Source organism: Euleptes europaea, chromosome 10 (assembly GCF_029931775.1).
Source record: "Euleptes europaea isolate rEulEur1 chromosome 10, rEulEur1.hap1, whole genome shotgun sequence".
Taxonomy (NCBI): Eukaryota; Metazoa; Chordata; class Lepidosauria; order Squamata; family Sphaerodactylidae; genus Euleptes; species Euleptes europaea.
The window spans coordinates 35,959,744-35,979,930 of record NC_079321.1 but is presented as its reverse complement, the minus strand read 5'-3'; the positions used below and the strand labels follow the sequence as shown (position 1 = coordinate 35,979,930).

Below are 20,187 nucleotides of genomic sequence, written 5' to 3'. Positions count from 1 at the left end.
GGGGAGGGGAAAAAACAAACAACTGTGAAACTTATGGTTTAAATGAGTCCACGGTGATTGTAAAATACTACCAAAGATCAGCTTGCCCTACAAAACAGCAATGCCACAAAGGAGAGCTCAGAGGGTCATTTTTCAGCTCATCTTAATCATTTGAAGACACGGCTCTCAATGCTTTTACATCTCTGCAGCCCATCCAAACTCAGTGGGGTTTTACAAAAAGCACCGAGGGTCATGATTCATATTAAGAAGAAAGGTTCAGTGCCCCGATCACATATATAACTAAACCGTCTGCCTATGTCGGTTGCGATAAGCAGAGTGGTGTCCCACAAAAATAATAATGGTTTGAATATAAGTTAATGACAGCTGTGTCCTAACGGCCTGTTGTGGTTTGCAAGCCACATCACATTTCTATTCATAATGATATAATCACATGTGTGGTTGGGACTGTTTTACAACTGAGACTGTGGTGCATACTTCAAAAACCTTGTCTGTTCCTTGGACATTGTTGGTTATCTACTGCAGAAACACTATCAGGTGGGGGGGACTCCTACAGCTTCTCTCTAGCTTTTTATTTGTCAAACACACCCAAATCTACTTCCTGCCACTTTTTGCAGGTTTAGAAACTGCAGATTCTTGAGTTGGGTCTGCTGGTATTAGCCTTGTTTTCCCAGGTGCAGCAGGTTTAATGTCAGGCAACTCTTCGCCGTGTTTGTACACACTTACAGTGATATCCACCATTTCACCACCATACTTGTTCTTGACATTTATACTGTACTTTCCCGAGTCCTCTGATGACACCCCCTTGATGATCAAACTGGCATACTTTCCTTGATCCAGCGCAACTACGTAATGGTCATTAAGTTCAAGAAGCTTTTCATTCTTAAACCAGACCACTTCAGGGTCAGGATTACCAAAGACGGTGCAAGTCAGGTTCAGGGTCTAAAACGGGAAAAGGGCAGGGGAGAAAATTAAGGGTCAATCCAACGTGTCATTTACTGAACCAAAATCTTTGCTACTGAAACAATGAATAAAGAAAGCATTACAAAGAAGAATGCCTAATGGGAGTTTATGAAAAAGAAATGGCACCTTGAATAGGTTTGATGTGGTTGGATAATATTGCACATATGCAAGAATTGCGCTGACTGCAACACAGAGGCATAAAGCATATTCCTTAAATATACTTGTTTTTTTGATGCAAGTATTTCTCCATCTTTCCAGCTAGTGCAATGCAATAATAGCCCAAGGGCAGCATTGTGTGAAGATGTCACTTAGAATGTCATTGCAGACTTGCCCGAAGCAGGCTTCCAACCAAACCATTAGCTTGACATGATGTTCAGATAATGACACATTTAAAAACGTCTTTGAAGTTTCCCCCATGCATAGCACTTGGGAATACTGAGCAAGCCATTTCAGACACAAAATCTCTCAAGGGGCCTTAATTAATTTGAGTCACACTGAGGTTATTGGGGTAGTTATTTGTTGTGTTGATTTGTTCCAATATAAGCACTTCACAGCCCAATCTGCATCAAACAACACAATTCAATTTTTGTGATGTTCTGTTCTTTTATGCGAAAAATGTCATTTCGAAGGGCATGTGGGGAAAAAAGTCTCCCTTCCACTGTTTTGCACTTTTCACACCTCTTCCCAGAACTCGTTCCCCTGCTGCTTGTGTGCCAATTTTTTCTTATTTAATGGACATTGTCTGCCCCCTTTTTTTCAGCCCAGTTGTTGTGAGTTGATGTGCACATCAATCCACATTAGAAATCTCTTTATTTTAAGCCCCGGTTGCTTTGTGCTGTGGGACTAGCACTGACGCTATAGCACTACTGCTACAGAGGTTGTATCTTGCTATGTGCAAAATGCATATTTGGCTTTAAAAACAATTGTGAAATGTAAAACTCTTTCACTAATGCACATTAAGGTTCCTTTTAAAAGTTCATTTCTGTATACTAATATGCATTTAGGTTTTTTTAGCTTGTTGCTATGTTCTAATTGATATGCACTGAGAAATCATGTAAGCCACATTGTGGTGTACTGATGCGGGTTTTTTTCAGTTTTTTTAAAAATCCAGAACCCCCTATATGTTTTCCATGTATTCTCACCCCCAACTGCTAAAACATGAGACAGTTTTCAAAGGGTATGGTCATATTTGTGAAATTCAGCCCCTCAGTTAAGCTGAACACCAACCACATCCTTTCAACAAGAAAAAGCATTGTAGATGTATCCCAGCTAGGAACATTTGTAGTCTAGTATTCCAAGAAAAGATGGGGCCAAAGTTGCTGCAGCCTTTTTCCATGTCCGAGTTCCAAGCTACAACCACTATAGCAGTAGTATTATAGTGTCAGTGCTAGTCCCACTGCAGGGCCTGAATTGTTGTGTATATCAATTAATTTCTGAGAACCCATGCCTATGTATTACTTTGCCAGCTGAGTGGCCATCCGGTTGGTGTAGCTTTTAGGATGAATCCAAACTTATTTCTATACAAAGGTTTACATTTTCATAGCCTTTTTCTACCAGCATCAGGGCTCAGAGCAACGTAGACAGGAGAGAACCAAAGTCCTCAGGGCTTGGCTTGCTGCTGGCCTCTGGTGACTTGGGAGAAGGCAGTAGTTCCGTGCTACACTCCTGCAGCACTACTATTACCAGGGTGGCTGGGCTTGCTCCCAGCAACAAACAGCATAGGATCAGGGGATGAGCAACCTTGCACGGGCATTGACCAGCATTTCAGCCTCACACCTTTCCCCAAATAGCCAAGCACAAGATAGCCTTACCTTTCCTTCCATTATAGTCACAACATCAGGCAATCCGCCAATTACTTTACCACGATCTATGAAATTAAAAACAAGGAGCCCATTATACAGAGTTCAGACAACAGAATAAGTGTGTGGCACCCTGTTCTGTTCAAGGTGTCCCTGCGTTCAACAGCAGGTCAGGTTTAAATGCTGTGACAACAAAGTCTTTGAGTGAGCAGTTTCTCCAACACTGAATGCAAAATGTGAGATCTCCCTGCAACATTTGAAGGCAAGTATATAGCGCAGGTTGTCAAACCGCACAACCTATTCTGTGTTGCTGCCATACCCAATTTAATTCATGCTTTCCCAATGGTTTCCATTTACAATATCTTATATACTGATGTGCATTCAATTTATGTGAGTTTCTAAAAGTTAGAGGTGAGAAACAAGTAAGCTTCTAGCATTCTGGAATGCAACAGAGTTTATCGTGATGAAGAAAAACATCAATATTCCCAGTTTCATCCTACAAAAAGCAAAGTTGTTCTGACTGGCAAGACAGTACAAAAACCAAGGTATCCCACCTTTCCTGGCTCAAAGTACCAAGATGTTTTAAATTCCACTGCCATACAGAGCCAGCCCTGCCTTGCTGAACAGCCTAAAAACAGTGCAATCCTAAACAGCATTGCACCTTTTAATCCCACTTACTTTGATGGGTTTAGGGCCAATTTAAGATCTCATTGTGAATGTTCAAGAGTTAATTGCAACACAATTTTCTTATTTGTAATTTCAGTAATTATCACATTATTACATTCCACTTCAGCTGAGACCTGGACTAAATGCCACTTCCCACTTCCAGGGCACTATCACTCATATAAATTAGAATCCCTATTTTATGCGCTGGAAAAATGGATAAAGCCAAAAGTGCAGTCAGCGTCTCTCTTTTTCCAATACATTTCCATAACTAAAGCAAGCACTCTAGGTGGCGGCCTATTTCCTCTCTGGGTTTGGCTGGTCCTGCATACATAACAGCAGATAAACACTTGAGCTGACCATTTCAGGTAAAATTATTGCCAGAGAATATAGAAAATTACTAGCCTCTCCAGTGCCATCATAATGCTTCAGAAATAATATTGCAATATGATGGAATAAGATGTCCAGTCATTCTTCTGGAAACTACAATTTTAGCCTGCAATTCTAAGTGTACATCATGGAAGTAAAGAGTGTGCATGCTTAGGGGATGAACTGTGGGACTTGTTACCCATGGTGATGAATAGCAAACTGTCCAAACTGTAGTCAAAAAGGGCAAGAGTCCAGTAGCACCTTAAAGACTAACAAAAATATTTTCTGGTAGGGTATGAGCTCATACCCTACCAGAAAATATTTTTGTTAGTCTTTAAGGTGCTGCTGGACTCTTGCCCTTTTTGACTACTGCAAACAGACTAACACGGCTACCCACTGTGAATTGTCCAAACTGTATTTGCCATTAGTTCTTCTGTACCACTCATATGCATAGTTAGAGGAATGTCACTCATTCCATTCTATAGTTGCTCTATAGTTTTGTTGTGTGAAGTGTTCCATTCATGTCCCTCTGATGCTCTCCTGTAATTTCAATGAACTGTTTGTATTCAAGTTGCCATCCTCCAGATACTAGCTGGAGATATCCTGCAATTACAACTGATCTCCAGCCAACAGAGATCAGTTCACCTGGAGAAAATGGTCACTTTGGCAATTGGACTCTATGGCATTGAAGTCCCTCCCCTCTCCAAACCCCACAGAGAGCAGAATGTTTGCCAATTCTCCCCTCTCCTGAAGACCTCCAACTCCCCCCATGCTGTTCTAAGGGGTTCCCTTTCCCCTAGGAGCAGCAATTGTGGAGAATCTGCAGTGGGAGGGGGAGGCAAAGAAGTCACACTCCATAGATGGAATCCTATCCATTTGCAGAAACCTCTGGAAATCCAAGCATCCATATGAGTAGGGATGATCCCCAAGGCCTATGTTGTGCAGGCCTGGTCTAAGACCACACACTTAACAAGCCACTCATTCTGAAATTGCACCATGCTTGTTCTCAAACAGGTTTGAAGAAGGGATGCTCAAAACCTGCCAATGTGCTTCTGCCAGTGGTGATCAGGCAGCTAATTAATCAATGATTTGGCTGGCTGTCGCAACCTGTTTGTGTCTCTTTGCAGAACCAGACTGCTTGCAGCCATCAGAAGCCAACTCCCAGCTGATGATGGATCAGCTATGCATTGGTTTCTGACCAGCAGGCAGCTACAGACTCGTTCAGCAGCTGTTCAATGCAATCTGAACATAAACCTGATCTGCTCACAGTCGGATTGCTAGTGTTGAACAAGGTAAGTGGAACTGCTGAACAGGTTCACTGAGAAATTTGCTGAATCCCTAGCCTAGAGGAAAGCATCATCTATATGGCTTATTAGTTCATCTTCGTTGAATGGCTTTATATAAGCATATTATGGTTGTTACCACCATCCCCTCCAGCCTTTTAATTACATTACTAGCTCTTGGTCTTACATGATAATAATTAACTTTCTTCCTCTATAAATAATTTACTTACTCTTCTCAGCAAAAGCAGCTGCCCTAAAGGCAAGAAGAAAAAAAGGAAACAAAAAATTAATATTACAATACATTATAATGTCATTAATAGTCAACAGTGGGTAGATGGAATTAGTATAAATGTAAAAGTTAGAAAGCTTACTTGAGTCGTTGGAATTCTGCATAGGCATCATCGTACGCTGCAATGAAATATTTCAGTGTATTATAAAGTTTGCCTTGGACTCGGTATAAAACATTGTCACAGAACTTTCCCCCCCCCCTTTTTTTTAAACCTATAACATGGTACAGAAACATCAAATGAAATAAGAACTGGGATCAAAGGGCTAAAAAGGGCAGATACAGCATGAATCAAGATAATACAGCACCCCTGAAAGCTGTTAGCATGAAATAAATATCTAAAAAATAAATAAGGTAGTTTCCCCACTACAAAATGGGCCTAATATTAGCTGTTTTCTTTACAGTAGGGAAAATGCTGTACCATTGCTAAAGATTCCTACCTTGTCCAGAGAGATCAATAGTTCGCTTATGGGCGTCCTTTCCATCAAATAGCTCAAAAGTGTATTTTCCTTTATCCTTTTCTGTGGGCTCACATATCTGCATCCAGGCAACTTCTTCACTACCTCCAATCCTCATTTTTTCACTAGAAGAAATCTTAGATTCCCTACAAAAATGAACAGAGGGTTTTTAAAATGTGTCTAGAGTGAAAGAAAAACATGCTGGTTAGGATCCAAAATTCCACTTTATGTTCTCCTTCTAAGGATTTGGGGCTTATGTTTTTCAAACAACAGATCTACGTCACATAGCAATCCAGTTCTGAAACTGGAGAGACTTTCAGTAGCAGACTTTGATTTACCATTGGGTGGAAGAAAACGGTGTTCCTGTTCAAAAGCAAAAAAAAAAAAAAAAAAACTACTGGTTTGGCTGCCTAGGTCCCAATCTCTGAGCAAGCCTAAGGAAGTTTCTTGGATCCCAGCTACTGAAATTATAATTAAATGAAAAATATTGAATTCAGTTTCATAGAGAAAATGACAATATGGCTCATTTAATACATAAGCATTTAAGCATAGGCTGGAGGGGGGAGACTGCCTCATCTGGCTTGTGGGCCAGATAAAAGCTTTCAAGGGGCCAAATCCGGCCCATGGTCCTTATGTTTGACACCCCTGATCTAGTTATTCAGCATATCCTGCTTCATTTTCACAGATCTTCTTGCAACTGTGGGATGGTCCTGAAAACTGATATAATGCCACAAGACAGGGGACGGTGGAGAGAAATGTTGGTCTCTCATGCCTAGATTGATTAATATTCTGGCTTTAAAAAAAAACAAGAAGGTGTCCGAAGGCTCTGAGCCATCAAGATAAACTCTATAACCCAAAAAAGAATTCTGGGGATATTTTAATGTCTTCTGGAAGTGTTTCTTTTGGAGGACAAAGTATCTGCCTTTGTTTTCTTTTTAGAATATTTGACTCTCTCCTTATTTCATTTTGAAATCATTTTACACTTATTTTTGCTCTATTCATATTTCAATTTAATAATATACATGAAATTTAAAGGGCTTTTTTTCCCAAGGAAGAACATCTGTCACCCAGGGAGTGTTCTATTACTTCTGCTATTTATCATTTATAGTGCTTTCAAGATGTGCATGGCATTCTCAGAGTAGAAGAAAAGACATATGCAGAGACAAGACGAGCAGAAGTGACAGCAAAGGGAAGGGGAACAAGGGAGATAAAAGAGTATGCCATCTGAAAGCAAGCAAAAGTAATTACATATTATATGATTAGGTTAGTTGAAATTTTGTGAACAGAAGCACAAACAGCGCTGAGGCAGAGGGGAAAGACCTCTGCCAAGGAAGAGGGCTTTTGAGGCAGATCTAAAGAATGAGAGCAAGATCCATCTTAGCAAGGGCTATCTAGGCCAATGTGGCTCCATGGAAAGAGGCATATATGATTATGACTGAAGCCCATGGTTTAGGCATACATTTCCTCCAGTTATTGAAGGCTACCAGTGTAATCCAGAGTTACAACCTTCTAAGCTCCTTCTACGCTTTTTGACTTTGATGGACTGAGAAGGGCTTCATAATGCACTGTAAATTGGCCAGATCAGCATTGACTTAGCCAGTGCTGAAATTTCACCAATTACTTTACTCTGGCAGCACTTCAAACTGACTGTCATGACTGACCTTGTTAAAGTTACCAAGGAGAACAGCAGCAGCCAGCGTGACCAAGAGAAGGAGAAAAGGTAACTCAATTGCACTGGTGGAGAGAGTTAGCCCACTGTTCTTAGGGTAGTAGCAACCTCCAGCTATGAGACTTCCATCTCCTGCCTCATCTACTGAGGACCTACCATGACCAACCCACGTGCTCAAAGCCTTGAACGTGGCTTTAATTCATCACGTGAATAAGTGCCATGAGATTTAAAAGCGACAACAGAAGAGATATTTGTTTGGTCTCCTCTTTTATTTCTGGTATGAATGCCCTGTGCCATCATGTTTAATTCTTTTCTTTTAGTTTCCAAAACACTTTAAAGCTGAAATTTGAATTGTTGCTTCTTCAGTTTCAAGAACAGGCCACTTGGCCAGGTATACAACATGTGTTGTAGATATCTAGGTTATGGTTCAGATGTTAGCATACTCAAGTGTTTTTTACATCTCCACACTGCTAACCCATTATCACACTGTAAGCTCTGCTTTATACTCAGGAGCCCCAATCTGGCTAGGGGCGACATGCATGCAGGGATAGGGTTTTGTATATGTAATTAAGTACTTTTAAAAAATGGTGTGCACATGTGGCAGATACTGGAGAACCTTATCAAATGTCTCAGTACAATTTTCCAATGAATTCTGAATCACAGGCTCCTCAAAGTGTGCTCCTATAGTACTTAAAAAAAAACCTGATGATGCTAATAACCACAGACACTGGGGGGTATTCTTCACGGTGGATTTTGCTTCGGTTTCGAATCGGAGCAAATAATAAACTGATTTAAATAGCTTTTTCATGGCAGTGCAGATTCTCCCCCCATCTCAATTTTTCACGGGAGAAACAGCGCACTTCTCTGCGCTGCTTACATCTGCTGCCGCTCATGACTCACCGCTCCAAATCCGCCTAATCCCGCCCACTCTTCCCATGATCCTGTGTGTGTGTGTTTGGGGGGGGGCATCCCGAGAGCAGAAAATCCAAGCCAAAACTCCCGTCACCCTTCTGAAGAGTGGCAGCCAGTCTGCTCTGGGTCTCCCTCCAGCCGGTGTGATCCTATGTGTGTGTGTGGGGGGGGGGGACCATGAGAGCAGCAAATCCAAGCCAAAACTCCCGTCACCCTTCTGAAGAGAGGCAGCCAGTCTGCTCTGGGTCTCCCTCCAGCTGGTGCGATCCTATGTGTGTGTGTGTTGGGGAGGGGCATCCTGAGAGCGGCAAATCTAAGCCAAAACCCCCATCACCCTTCTGAAGAGGGGCAGCCAGTCTGCTTTGGGTCTCCCTCCTGCCGGTGCGATCCTATGTGTGTGTGTGTTGGGGAGGGGCATCCTGAGAGCGGCAAATCCAAGCCAAAAGTCCCATCACCCTTCTCAAGAGGGGCAGCCAGTCTGCTCTGGGTCTCCCTCCAGCCGGTGCGATCCTCCAGCCGGTGCGATCCTATGTGTGTGTGTGTTGGGGAGGGGCATCCTGACAGCAGCAAATCCAAGCCAAAACTCCCATCACCCTTCTCAAGAGGGGCAGCCAGTCTGCTCTGGGTCTCCCTCCAGCCGGTGCGATCCTATGTGTGTGTGTGTTGGGGAGGGGCATCCTGAGAGCGGCAAATCCAAGCCAAAACCCCCATCACCCTTCTGAAGAGGGGCAGCCAGTCTGCTTTGGGTCTCCCTCCTGCCGGTGCGATGCTGTTAGAGTGGCAACTCCCCCAGCCAATCACCGTTCTTGGGGGAGGAGAAAGGAGACGTCCCGGGGAGCGAAGCAAACATTTCTTCATGGGCATCCGAGCAACAAAATGCTCTTTTACTGGAAAGTACGGCTCAGAAGTGGTTTGGATTGCCTCTCTTTTAAACCGGCTTATTTTGCTCAGTGGGGGAAAACACGGCTCTGCAGTAAATAACCAAAATTTGCCTCCGACGCAAAACAGCGTCGAAACAGCAGCAAATATCCATGAAGAATACCCCTGGGAGAAAATGGAAGTGGGAAATGCAAATTGGTCAGGAACCCTGTCAGAAGCCTTAGAAATCAGATTTAAATCCAATGGCAAGTTCGTGATGGAGTGGAGAACCCAGATTACATTTTTGAAATCCAGTATAATAGGATTTTGTGATCAGCGTTGGTTGACCTCTGGATATCTTTCTCCACTATCTGGACTCCATGACCTTTACATTTTTAATTCTTTTATAGCTTTTGCCCTTCAGGTTGTAAGATGGCTTTTCTATTTAAGACTTTGGGGCTGTCAGGGATACCTGCCAGTGCTCTGGGAAGCTATAGGGTGAAGGGAAGTCAGTAAAGAATCAGCTTGTAAACAACAACACACTGAGAATCCAATTTATACCGAAGTGATGCAGTTAGAACTGGAATGGGGAAATGCCCAACGTGGATTTATCTGTTTTTGGTCCTTTAGTATTTCAGCTTAGAAATGGCTAACTATATGTGACTTGAATATTGATAACCTCACCTCAACTTCTCTGTGGAGTTTCACTTAACTCTGTAATACAAAGACTAGATTTCTCTTTAATCAGCCCAAAAGTAATCCGAACGGGGTGATTTGGCCTAATGATGACAAAAGCCTAATATGAAAATGAATGAAACGTTATTAGTTCTTTTCCCCCTTACTGTACTAGCTTCAGCTCACTAGACCGAGCAGACCTCGAAGATGGAAACTCAGTTAGATTCCCTGCAGTGCAATGAGTGGATGATTGCATGCTGGCTTTAGGATTTGTTTTATGCTCCCTGCTATGCAAAGCGCTGGGATGATTCAGGGCTGACTGGGGATTTCGCATGCAATAGTGCCAGCTGCGCAGATGACAGAATGAAAAACAGGGATTGAGTCATTTCTTATGGAAAACGCTCCCTGAGAATTTCATTTTTTTTCCAAGTGAGAAAAGAGAACTGGGAGTCTAACTTTTTCTTCAAAGCCCCACTCTCAATGTGAAAATGTTTATTAGCAGGCAAAACTAGGGCTGTTGATTTGGTTCGGCCCGAACTGAAAAACAGCCGAATTTCCCCTGATTCGGTGGTTTTTAGTTCGGGACAAACTGAACTAAAAAATGGCAGGAAACCGGGGAGCCGAATTCAGCGAATTCGGGAGTTCACGAATAAATCCGGCCAATTCGGGGCCATCAGTAAGCAGCATTCTCCTCCCCCGGCCAATTGGTGGCCAAGCTGGGTCTTCTTCTGGCCAATCAGTCAGGATTGAGTACTGGAGGAATCAGCTGATGTGCGGCTCGGCCAGGGAGAGAGAGAGAGAGGGAAATCCTTGTGTGTGTGTGTGGGGGGGGTGCTTGTGCACATTTGCTCCTTTCTGTGGCTGCAGGGGGCGTATTTTTTGGGTAGGGACACAAAACTTTCAGCAGGGATTCAGACAAGCCTTCTTAAGAGACCACCCAAGTTTTGTAAACATTGGGTCAGGGGGTCCCGAGATATAGGCTCCCCCCTTTTTTCTTTCCATGGCTGCAGGGGGTGCATTTTTGGGGGTACAGACCCCAAACTTTCAGTGGAGCTTCAGATGAACCTTCTTAAGATACCCCCCAAGTTTTGTAAACATTGGGTCAGGGGGTCTCGAGATATGGGCTCCACCCCTTTTCCCTCCCCCCCTTTTTCCATTTACGTGGCTGCAGGGGGCGCTTTTTTGGGGATACAGCCACCAAACTTTCAGCATAGCTTCAGACAATCATTCTTAAGATACCACCCAAGTTTTGTAAAGATGGGTTCAGTGGGGGCAGAAATATCGGCTCCCCCACTTTTCTCTTTCCGTGGCTGCAGGGGGCGCATTTTTGGGGGTGCAGATCCCAAACTTTGAGCAGAGCTTCAGACAAGCCTTCTTTAGAGACCAACCAAGTTTTGTAAAGATTGGGTCAGGGGGTCCCGAGATATGGGCTTTCCCCTTTCCCCTTTTCCCTATTGGGATGAATGGATCAGCTGATCTTGTATGCATCTCCAGAGCAAAACGTCCCGTGCTTAAATGGAAACTTCTTGGATTACCCAGTCCTCCTCCCACCCCTCCTGATGAAACAGAAGACAGCCACAGTAAGACCCCTTTGAGGGCTTTAATCTATACTTTTTCTCCTGTGTGTGTGTGTGGTGGGGGGAAGCAGAGTCTGTGTGTGGGGGGGGAGGGAGCAGTTTCTGCGGGTGGGGGGGAAGCCAAAGGGGGCTTTTGCCGGTTCTGCCTGGGGTGTGTGTTCCCCCTCGAGTCTCTCTCTCCCTGGTTTGAGGGGGGGTTTCAGTTGTGTGTCTTCAGGTTTTCCCTCATTCATAAGAGCGGTTAGGTCTATTTGGATGCTTGCTCAAAACTGGTTTTCAAATGGTGACTTAAAGAATGCATTTTCCTGGTCCCGGGTCCGATGCAAAAGGGGAAATTCCACCCCTCCTGCTCATTATGCATAGCTAGCTGCCTCTGTCCTTTTCCATGGTTTGCAAACTCCCAGGTGTCAGGTGTTGCTTTGCACAGTTGCAAAGGTGTTGCTTACAAGGTTGTGTTGCTGTGCAGTCGAGTTGCTTTGCATTACTGTTGCAATGCTTTGCAAACCTCTCAGCTGTTTGTCGGGGCTGGGAGCTTTGTGCGTGGGCGGCAAGCTCTGCTCAGACATGCTCATTAAGGGTGGGGGGACCCCTTTCGGGGCCCGTATCTCAGCCCCCCCTGACCCAATCTTTACAAAACTTGGGGGGTCTTTCAAGAAACGTCTTTTGAAGCTTTGCTGAAAGTTTGGGACCTCTACCCCCAAAAATGCCCCCCCCAGAGCCGTGGAAAGGCACAGTTGTGTTTTTAAAGGCTTTATTCGGCCGAATTTTTTTTCCCAAACTTTGAATTCCCGCCGAATTGCACGGACCCGAAGTGGGGGAGTTCGGACTTCGGCATATCCTGAATCTAAACGGGCCGAATTCAGCCGAATCTGAACTATACCGAATTTTTTTTAATTCAACAGCCCTAGGCAAAACTCCAAACACTATTTACAGTGCAATCCGAAGAGGAGTTAAACCCTTTTAAGACCACTGATTTAAATGGATTTAGAAGAATATAACTCTGCTTAAGATTGCATTGTTAAAGCCAGTCTTTCACTTACTTGTGATACCAGCTCACTTTCATTTCCTCTGTGTAGTACTTCAGGAAACAATGAAGTCTGATTCCTTCTGGAGTACAGTGGATCTTCAGCTCAGAAGCAGATTTACCTGCAAGCATGAAAGAACATTTATATCCATTTTTATGCTTTAGGATTTAAAATTAGCATCTAAAAAGTTTTTGAAGTAAGCAATTAGCTTTTTTTAGGAATTTCCAATATGTCAAAGATATATGTTATAGTAAATATGATAAATCTGGACAGCATTTACTTTGTAATAGGTCCAAGGGAAATGTCAGAAAATTTGAACATGTACCATTAGATCAAAAAGCTGACCAAGACTGTTGTCCATAAATTTTCACATGCCATCCTCATCTCTACCACTTATTGGTCAAGAACACTGGGCTGTGTCCAACCAATTTCTCCACTGGTGAAAAAGAACGTAAGGGTTCCCCTTTGACCACCAAAAAGGCCATGTTTGGTATCATGGGACCTGCATGGAGATTGGGGGGGGGGGTGAAATAACAAAGGGAATTGGCCAAGTCAGGGCAAAAAAAAAAGCTGGCTGGTTCCAGTGCATGTACTATGTTGTGGAGGTAAATGTCAAATGCTGGCCTCTTGACACAAACATATCTGACTTTTCCCCCATTGGGCCTCCTAAAATCTTAAAAATTAATTATACTTTGCCAAGTTTCCAGTGTTTCCTGTAATGTGCAAATCTCTAAACAATGTGGTCTGTCAAATCCAAGATGCTACTTTAATGCATTGAACACAGTCCGGAATTCAAGGTGATTTTATAACTGATTTAATCTTTTGAAGGCTCTCCTGAGTTGCACCAATGGCCAAGAGAACAAAGGCCTGCTGTCTTGTGGTGGCTTCTTATCATAAGCCTAACAAGCTGCTTTGTCCTCAGTCTCTTTCAATAAATGACACAAACAAGACAGGGAGGGAAATAATTCCTTCCTTGTAATAATGTCAATTAACAACTTATCAAGGACTTCTTCAGAAAGTTAACCACACACCAGCACAAGGATATGCATCACCAGAGTCCTTGAGAGTTACTATTCTTGATGACAAGCAAACTCCCTTAGGATGAAATCACATGGCACTGCAAACTTTCCTGCACCACCAGAAAACAATTCAGAAGCTAGAATCAGGAGTACAAAATCCAATAGCAAGAGAGTAGCTGAAAAGCCCTTTAAGTAGCATATATGAATTTGCTCTCAGCCTATAGAAATGTTATTTTTTTTAACTGAAGCAAAAAATGCATTTACTCACCACTGACTCGACTCAACCCAAGGATCATATCATCATATACTGAGGAGAGACAGTAGAAAATATCAACATAGGAAAAGTAATTCTGCATTATTCACAAGGCATTACATTAAGCAGGGAAAAAATAATGAGGATGTAATTTCAGAAGGGCTTACTCTAAATTATTATAGTGCCCATGCCTGCATATCTGCCTCTAACACCTAGCACCAGTCATGTGGCTCTTAAACTTTCTTTCCACTTGTGCTCCTTGTCATCAGTGGCAGAGGAAGTCCTCTGCTGTCTTTCAAGAAGCCCCAAAGTGTCTGGAGAGAGTGGGAGATGCTTTTCAGTGGAAGACTACCTCTTCAACTGACAAAGAGGTAGGCAAATGGAAAGTAAAAGTAGGATCCAAGCCATTGATTTTAGTAATGAATATAGGAAATTCCAAAGCAAGCTAGTTCTTCAGAACTGGGATATGGAGAATCGGATCATGTCGAGGACCTGGATATGCCTCATTCCCTCATTTATTTTGAATTTTATGCTTGAGGATGCATTTAAAGTAAAGGCAATGGTACTCATTTCAGCAGGCAGCAGTGGGGAGTAACAATGGAAGAAGCAGAAAGTTGAGTGCACAGTGACTGGGAGTGGAAAGAGACATATCCGGGAGTGCTAGGAGCAGAACAGCACCACCCACATTCCATCTGAATCCTTGTATATCCATGACTCACACAGACTTTAGCAAGTTGAACTTGCTATTAGAAAGTGAGGTCTCTGGGGCATTCCTCTTTTCTTAGTTCTGCATATACAAAGATCACTGATAACTGCCAATCTGGACCACTGCTGGATCTTAAGTATTGATCAGAATAAGGACAACAAAAAGAACAGTACTATTTTTGTATAACAGGAAAAACTTAGAAATAAGTTGGCTAATACGTTGGCAGATCATGAGAGGGAGGGCATCTTGGCCATCTTCTGAGCATGGAGTAGGGGTCACTGTGGATGTGGGCGGGGAGGTAGTTGTGAATTTCTGCACTGTGCAGGGGGTTGGGCTAGATGACCCTGATGGTCCTTCCAACTCTATGATTCTATGATTCTACCTACTGACATGAGCTTTTCTGTCACTAAACATTAGAATATAAACTAGTGGCACCAAAGCTGTGTTCACACCCACTTATTTCTCACATCCTGGGAACAGGTGGTAATGTACACATCAGATCCTGATCAGTAGTGAAGAGGAACAAGCTTTCCTGTCATGTTACTCAAAACTCCAGAGCAGATGTTTTGAGAAGAAACATCCATTCCTTGGGCCAAGAGGGCTTCAGTTTCTCCCTCACTATCTGGCAGATCTGTCACAGTCCTTGTAGACTGCCAGACAGAACTCTGTATAAGCAGCAGGAGAATGTATAACTCGTAAGAGAGACTTCTTCCGTTCTTCACCAACAGCACTGCAAGGACAGCCCAGCTAAGTTGAGCTTTGATAAAAGAACCTGAATTCCTCCTGGTTAGCACTTCTACTCAAGGAACACATGCTTACTTATGAGTATTCTACTCATCTTACCACATTCTGGGAGGAGTAAAGGCAAGCGCAAGTGGCCTGCCAAGCTTCCTTTGAGAAAGGACTGATATGATGTGCACACACCTCATTCGCTCGAGAACACACTGTGACACTGCTACTTACATCTGCCTTTCTACTTGATGCTTGCCTAAAGTCTTTCCTCAGATTCTTCTAAAGGTCCATATGAATCTCTGGTGCTAAGAAGAACTGATTAAAAAGTAATGGTTGAGTTCTCAATATTACAGAGAGCTAATAGATGCTTGTATAATTGGGGGTCGATGAAAGCAGGCTTGTTTTATGGGAGGGGGCTAAAACATTTGTAAATACTTCAGAATTGTTGATCATTTCTGCGCAGAGAGATTTCCCCCAGTTAGAGAAGCTGAGAGAAATGTCTTGGAAGGCTTAGTAACCATTCATTACTTCAGTGTAGAAAAATGGAGCTTTACCTTTCCCTGATACATTCAGAGTAGAGACATCTTGACCTCTGTCATCTGTCAGTGTTGCCTTATATTCACCCTGCTCCTTTTTGGACAACTAGAAATCAAACATGGCACAGTTACAGTGTAGCTTAAAATTAATGCTAGCCATTTAATAGTGATACCATTTCTATAGCATAAAGGGAATTTATTTTGAATGTTGCCTGAACAATAAAGACATGAGAGGAAACCGAGGTGAAAGCATGGTTAATGAGTAATTTTATTGCATTTATACTGTTCACTAAAAGTAATAGATTTAACTAAGCTATCAAGGTTTCCTATTCTGAAAACATCATTTTCAATCTGTATAAATTAAAACTAGCTTTATAAAGTTTAAAGCACTAAAATGGAGCTCTCAAGAGTCGCATCTAGATTGACCCTTGGACAACCCCATCCATGGCAGCATATGCACTGAGGGTGCCCAGAAGAAAGAAGCCCATTTCTGGCCAAAGCTGACTAGAAGAAGCTTCACATACCACCAGCTTCACCATGAAGGGTGAACATTTTTAATATAACAAAGTATATATGCACTGTCAATTGAAGATGTATTATAAAGAGACATGAATGAACAAAGTAGAATGTTTTTTAAAGAAAGCATATTCAACTGATATTTGCTAAGCTTTCAGAAGGAATTAATTTATTATGCCACTGAGGAGCTGGGAATGAATAATCTTTTATTTATTTATTTACCTTCAAAAATGCATAGAGTGTCACTTGGGAGGGGGCAGAAGCATTTTCGTAGGAATCCCTAAACTTTCCTGGCAAAACTAGAACTGGGCATCTTCTTGCACTGCCATGGTATTTTGCCTCGTGATTCCCCCCTCCTCCCTTCTTCCCAAATGCTTTTTGAGAGGCCTTTGTAGGCTCTAGAAGTTGAAAGGGCCATTTGGGTGACAACAGATGACAAAATGCACAAAACCATTTGTGTATATTGTAGCTCTTTTCTTGCTGAATAATCACTTTTCTGCTATACTGGAGAAAGTAGCACAATTTCTGAGACTTGCTATGAACATTCGTTAGCATGCTAAGTAGAGGGCATTTATTAATTCCGCCATCCTTTTATTTATTATGCTTTATCCTTTTCAGAAATGCTCAACTGCAATAATTCTGTGTTTCTATGCAGACACCCCATGTTTCGATTTTATGCCAATAAAGGAGATTGTTGTTGTTGTTGTTGTTGTGTATACTGTAGCTTTGGAGCATCCACAATCTATAGGCTCCAGCCCAAATTAACTGGTATCAGCTGCTGCCACTCTAAGCTGCTGATTACCAAATATTTATGTTTCACCTATATTCCTTAAAAGCCCTCTTTCCAGTCACTTATTTGACATTTTCCTGCTCTGTTTGTAATTTTTAGAAGTCCATGTTTTATGATAGTTCCTGGGTACCTGAAGTAGTACCTGAATCTGAAGTAGTTCCAGACCAGGTTTTACTTAGGACTAGCTGGTTAGGAAAACTGCTATGTTAGGCCTCCTGTTCCTTTTTTTGTTCATTGTGAATCAAGTTACACCATGTTTACTTAAGAAGACCCTCTGCATCTTCCTGAGCAATTGCAGCATTTTACACTGTTGTTTCTTATCACTGGATTATGGCTGGGTGGCAACCAGCTTTCATATCTTCTAACTGATTCCACCAATACCACCCCTTCACTATCAAGTTTACATCAAGTGGGCATGCTCAGAATTCATAAGCATTCCTTTAAATACACTGAAGTCAGAGCGACAGTAGTTAATGCCTCCACAGACTGTAATGACTGTTTTGCATGAACGCTGCATATCTACAGTGTGTTCACTACTTAAAGTCAGAATGTAAATATATACTGTAAACAGGAAACAAGACACCACCTACAAAATATCTACATTCTCGAATCATAACCTCTAACAAGAAACTGAAATAAAGACCTGGGATGTCAGCATCAACCAAAACCTTAGGAAAAGAGACATCTACACTTCTGCAACAAACATTTCTCTATGATCTTAAGCTTCTCAGTGAAACATTAGAAAGGAAGTGATCGGCTGTGTTTATCACTTAGGAGTGACTGCAACATACCCTCGGAATAGTCATGCAGATCAGTTCTTTCTGCAGGTCAGGCAACCCTTCCAGCTCAATCCCAGCTTCATCTTTGTACCACTTGAAAGCAGTCTCCTTCTTCGTATTGGCTACCTGAACAAGAATACCCAAATCTTTTAAGTATTAGATCTTGTTGGCACATTTCTTGATGTGTCATTGATATTAATAATATAGGGTAGTTTAAAAAAAACATGCTGGAGCGATTGAAGGCTATGCAAGAACAGTGAGGGGAAAAAACTATGGAATATTACAGTCATCCATATAATAGGTCAGAAATGTTGCAAGACTGATTAATGCAACAGAGGTGCGCAAAACTGATCACAGTGTAAATAAAGTTTTATTCAGGAATTAATATACTTGATAGTAAAAAGTAGAGGCAGAGATAAGATCGCCGGGCCCCTCTTCGCAACCAATGGGAGGTTTTTAGGGCGCAGCCTGAGGAGGGCAGGGTTTGGGAGGGGAGGGACTCCAATGCCATAGCGTCCACTTGCCAAAGCAGCCATTTTCTCCAGGTGAACTGATCTCTATCAGCTGGAGATCAGTTGTAATAGCAGGAGATCTCCAGCTAGTACTTGGAGGTTGGTAACCCTAGACAGAATCGTCTTCTCTTCTTTTTGTACACTATACTTTGCTTATTTCAACAAGCAACACAATCTGCCCATTGTAACTTTTATGGGACAAAGCATATCAGACACTAGAAAAAGCTTCAACAGCAAGACAGGACACAACATAACCCCTATGTTTTTACCAATAGGGAAAAAACAGTGGGTGAGGTATTTGAATTCTGGGAGAAAAGGTTAAACATCCTCCCCCACACTGCCTTGATCCAAATCAGTGTCCAATCAGCAGCTGCTGTTTACCAAGGCAAATGCACGAGGGATCCATTCACAGACCTTCAGTCTCTCATCCAGTATGACCCTATGATTCAGAGTAAAGCCAAACCTACCACAAATCCATACACAGCATTTATCTTGGTCTGCTGTAATGGTACCTCTGGTACTGCAATTAGATACATTCAGTTGCACTCACAATTCTACAAAATATTCAGCTTAAGGACCAGAGATGGCCTTTTGGGTTCAGGGTTGTCACTAGTCAAAGGCCCTTGTCTAGGTTATAATTTTTCAAAGCAAAAAAGAGCTTATTGAAGGAAGAGCTCTTGAAACACCAGTCAGATCTCAGCTCAGTATAATACCAAAGCAGAACAGTATTTTCAGTGCTGCTTTATGCTTGAAATATAGTTGCATATCGGTTGACGTATGGAATATCACTCCATGAGCGAGTTTAAACTGTAACTTCAAAGAAGCAATTTTAGAAAGAGTTTTCAAAAAGAACAGAAGATGATTTCATTTCAGAGATGCACTTCTATACTTTGAAACAGGCTGTCTATCAAAGAGCTGCTGTTTGTTCTGTAACCGCAGTTTGTCACAGTCATGTTACAGAGGCCAGAAAAAATATGAGCATTAAGAACAGCTGCAGCAAAAATAGGCTTCCTTGTCCCCAGCAATATAAGCTACCAAGCACTAGAAGATTTAGAAAATATGCAAAGCAAGAAAAGTAATTTGAATAGGGAGGCAAGCCAAGGAAGAAGCGGCTATTTTTCCACCATTAATTGCAAAACATAGTGCAAGATCATTTAAAACTAGTTTTTTAAAAAGTCTAGCAAATCTGAACATAAGAATATAAGAAAGACCCTGCTGGATCAGACCAAGGCCCATCAAGTCCAGCCGTAGGGCTGTTGAAAATTTTTTTTGGTAAAATTCGGATTCGGCAAAATTCACCCTATTTTGATTCAGGCCATGCCGAAGTCTGAACTCCCCCGCTTCGGATCCCTGAAATTCGGGCGAGATCCGGAGTTTGGGAGGAAATTCGGCCCCCCCGTGCACCTTCAGGGGGCTTCCCTGAAGGCGCGTGGGGGGCCCTTTAAACAGATCTGCGCCTCCCGATCTGTTTAAAGGGCCCCCCACGTGCCTTCAGGGGAGCCCCCTGAAGGCGCGCGGGGGGGAGGTGGAACAGGCCGGGAGGCACAGATCTATTCCACGCCGGATCTATTCCAGATTTATTCCCGGCCGGAAGGCACGGATCTATTTAAAGGTCCCCCGAAGGCGCGCGGGGGGGGGATTGGAATAGATCTGCGCTTATTTAAAGGGCCCCTAGCGCGCCTTCATGGAAGCCCCGTGAAGGCAGGGGGGAACCCCAAATCTGCCAAATTTATTCACTGAACCCCCAAAGTCAGCGAATTCAGCTCTCCCGTTTCCCGCCTTTTTTGAGTTCGGTTCCTCCCAAACCGAA

General features: G+C 42.6%; 1 protein-coding gene across 1 annotated transcript in view; it reads right to left on the bottom strand.

Moving 5' to 3' along the window:
- Nucleotides 1–514: 514 nt before the first annotated feature.
- The window catches only part of MYOM2 (myomesin 2), a 96,405-nt gene continuing 76,732 nt past the window's right edge, over nucleotides 515–20,187 (bottom strand). The window contains exons 29-37 of the mRNA XM_056856264.1: nucleotides 17,878–17,991; nucleotides 15,799–15,886; nucleotides 13,822–13,860; nucleotides 12,550–12,655; nucleotides 5,801–5,964; nucleotides 5,446–5,482; nucleotides 5,305–5,327; nucleotides 2,772–2,827; nucleotides 515–939 (exon numbers count right to left, since the gene is read on the bottom strand). Of these exons, the coding sequence (XP_056712242.1) occupies nucleotides 592–939; nucleotides 2,772–2,827; nucleotides 5,305–5,327; nucleotides 5,446–5,482; nucleotides 5,801–5,964; nucleotides 12,550–12,655; nucleotides 13,822–13,860; nucleotides 15,799–15,886; nucleotides 17,878–17,991 (975 nt within the window). The 3' untranslated portion in view covers nucleotides 515–591. The remainder of the gene's footprint in view (nucleotides 940–2,771; nucleotides 2,828–5,304; nucleotides 5,328–5,445; nucleotides 5,483–5,800; nucleotides 5,965–12,549; nucleotides 12,656–13,821; nucleotides 13,861–15,798; nucleotides 15,887–17,877; nucleotides 17,992–20,187) is intronic.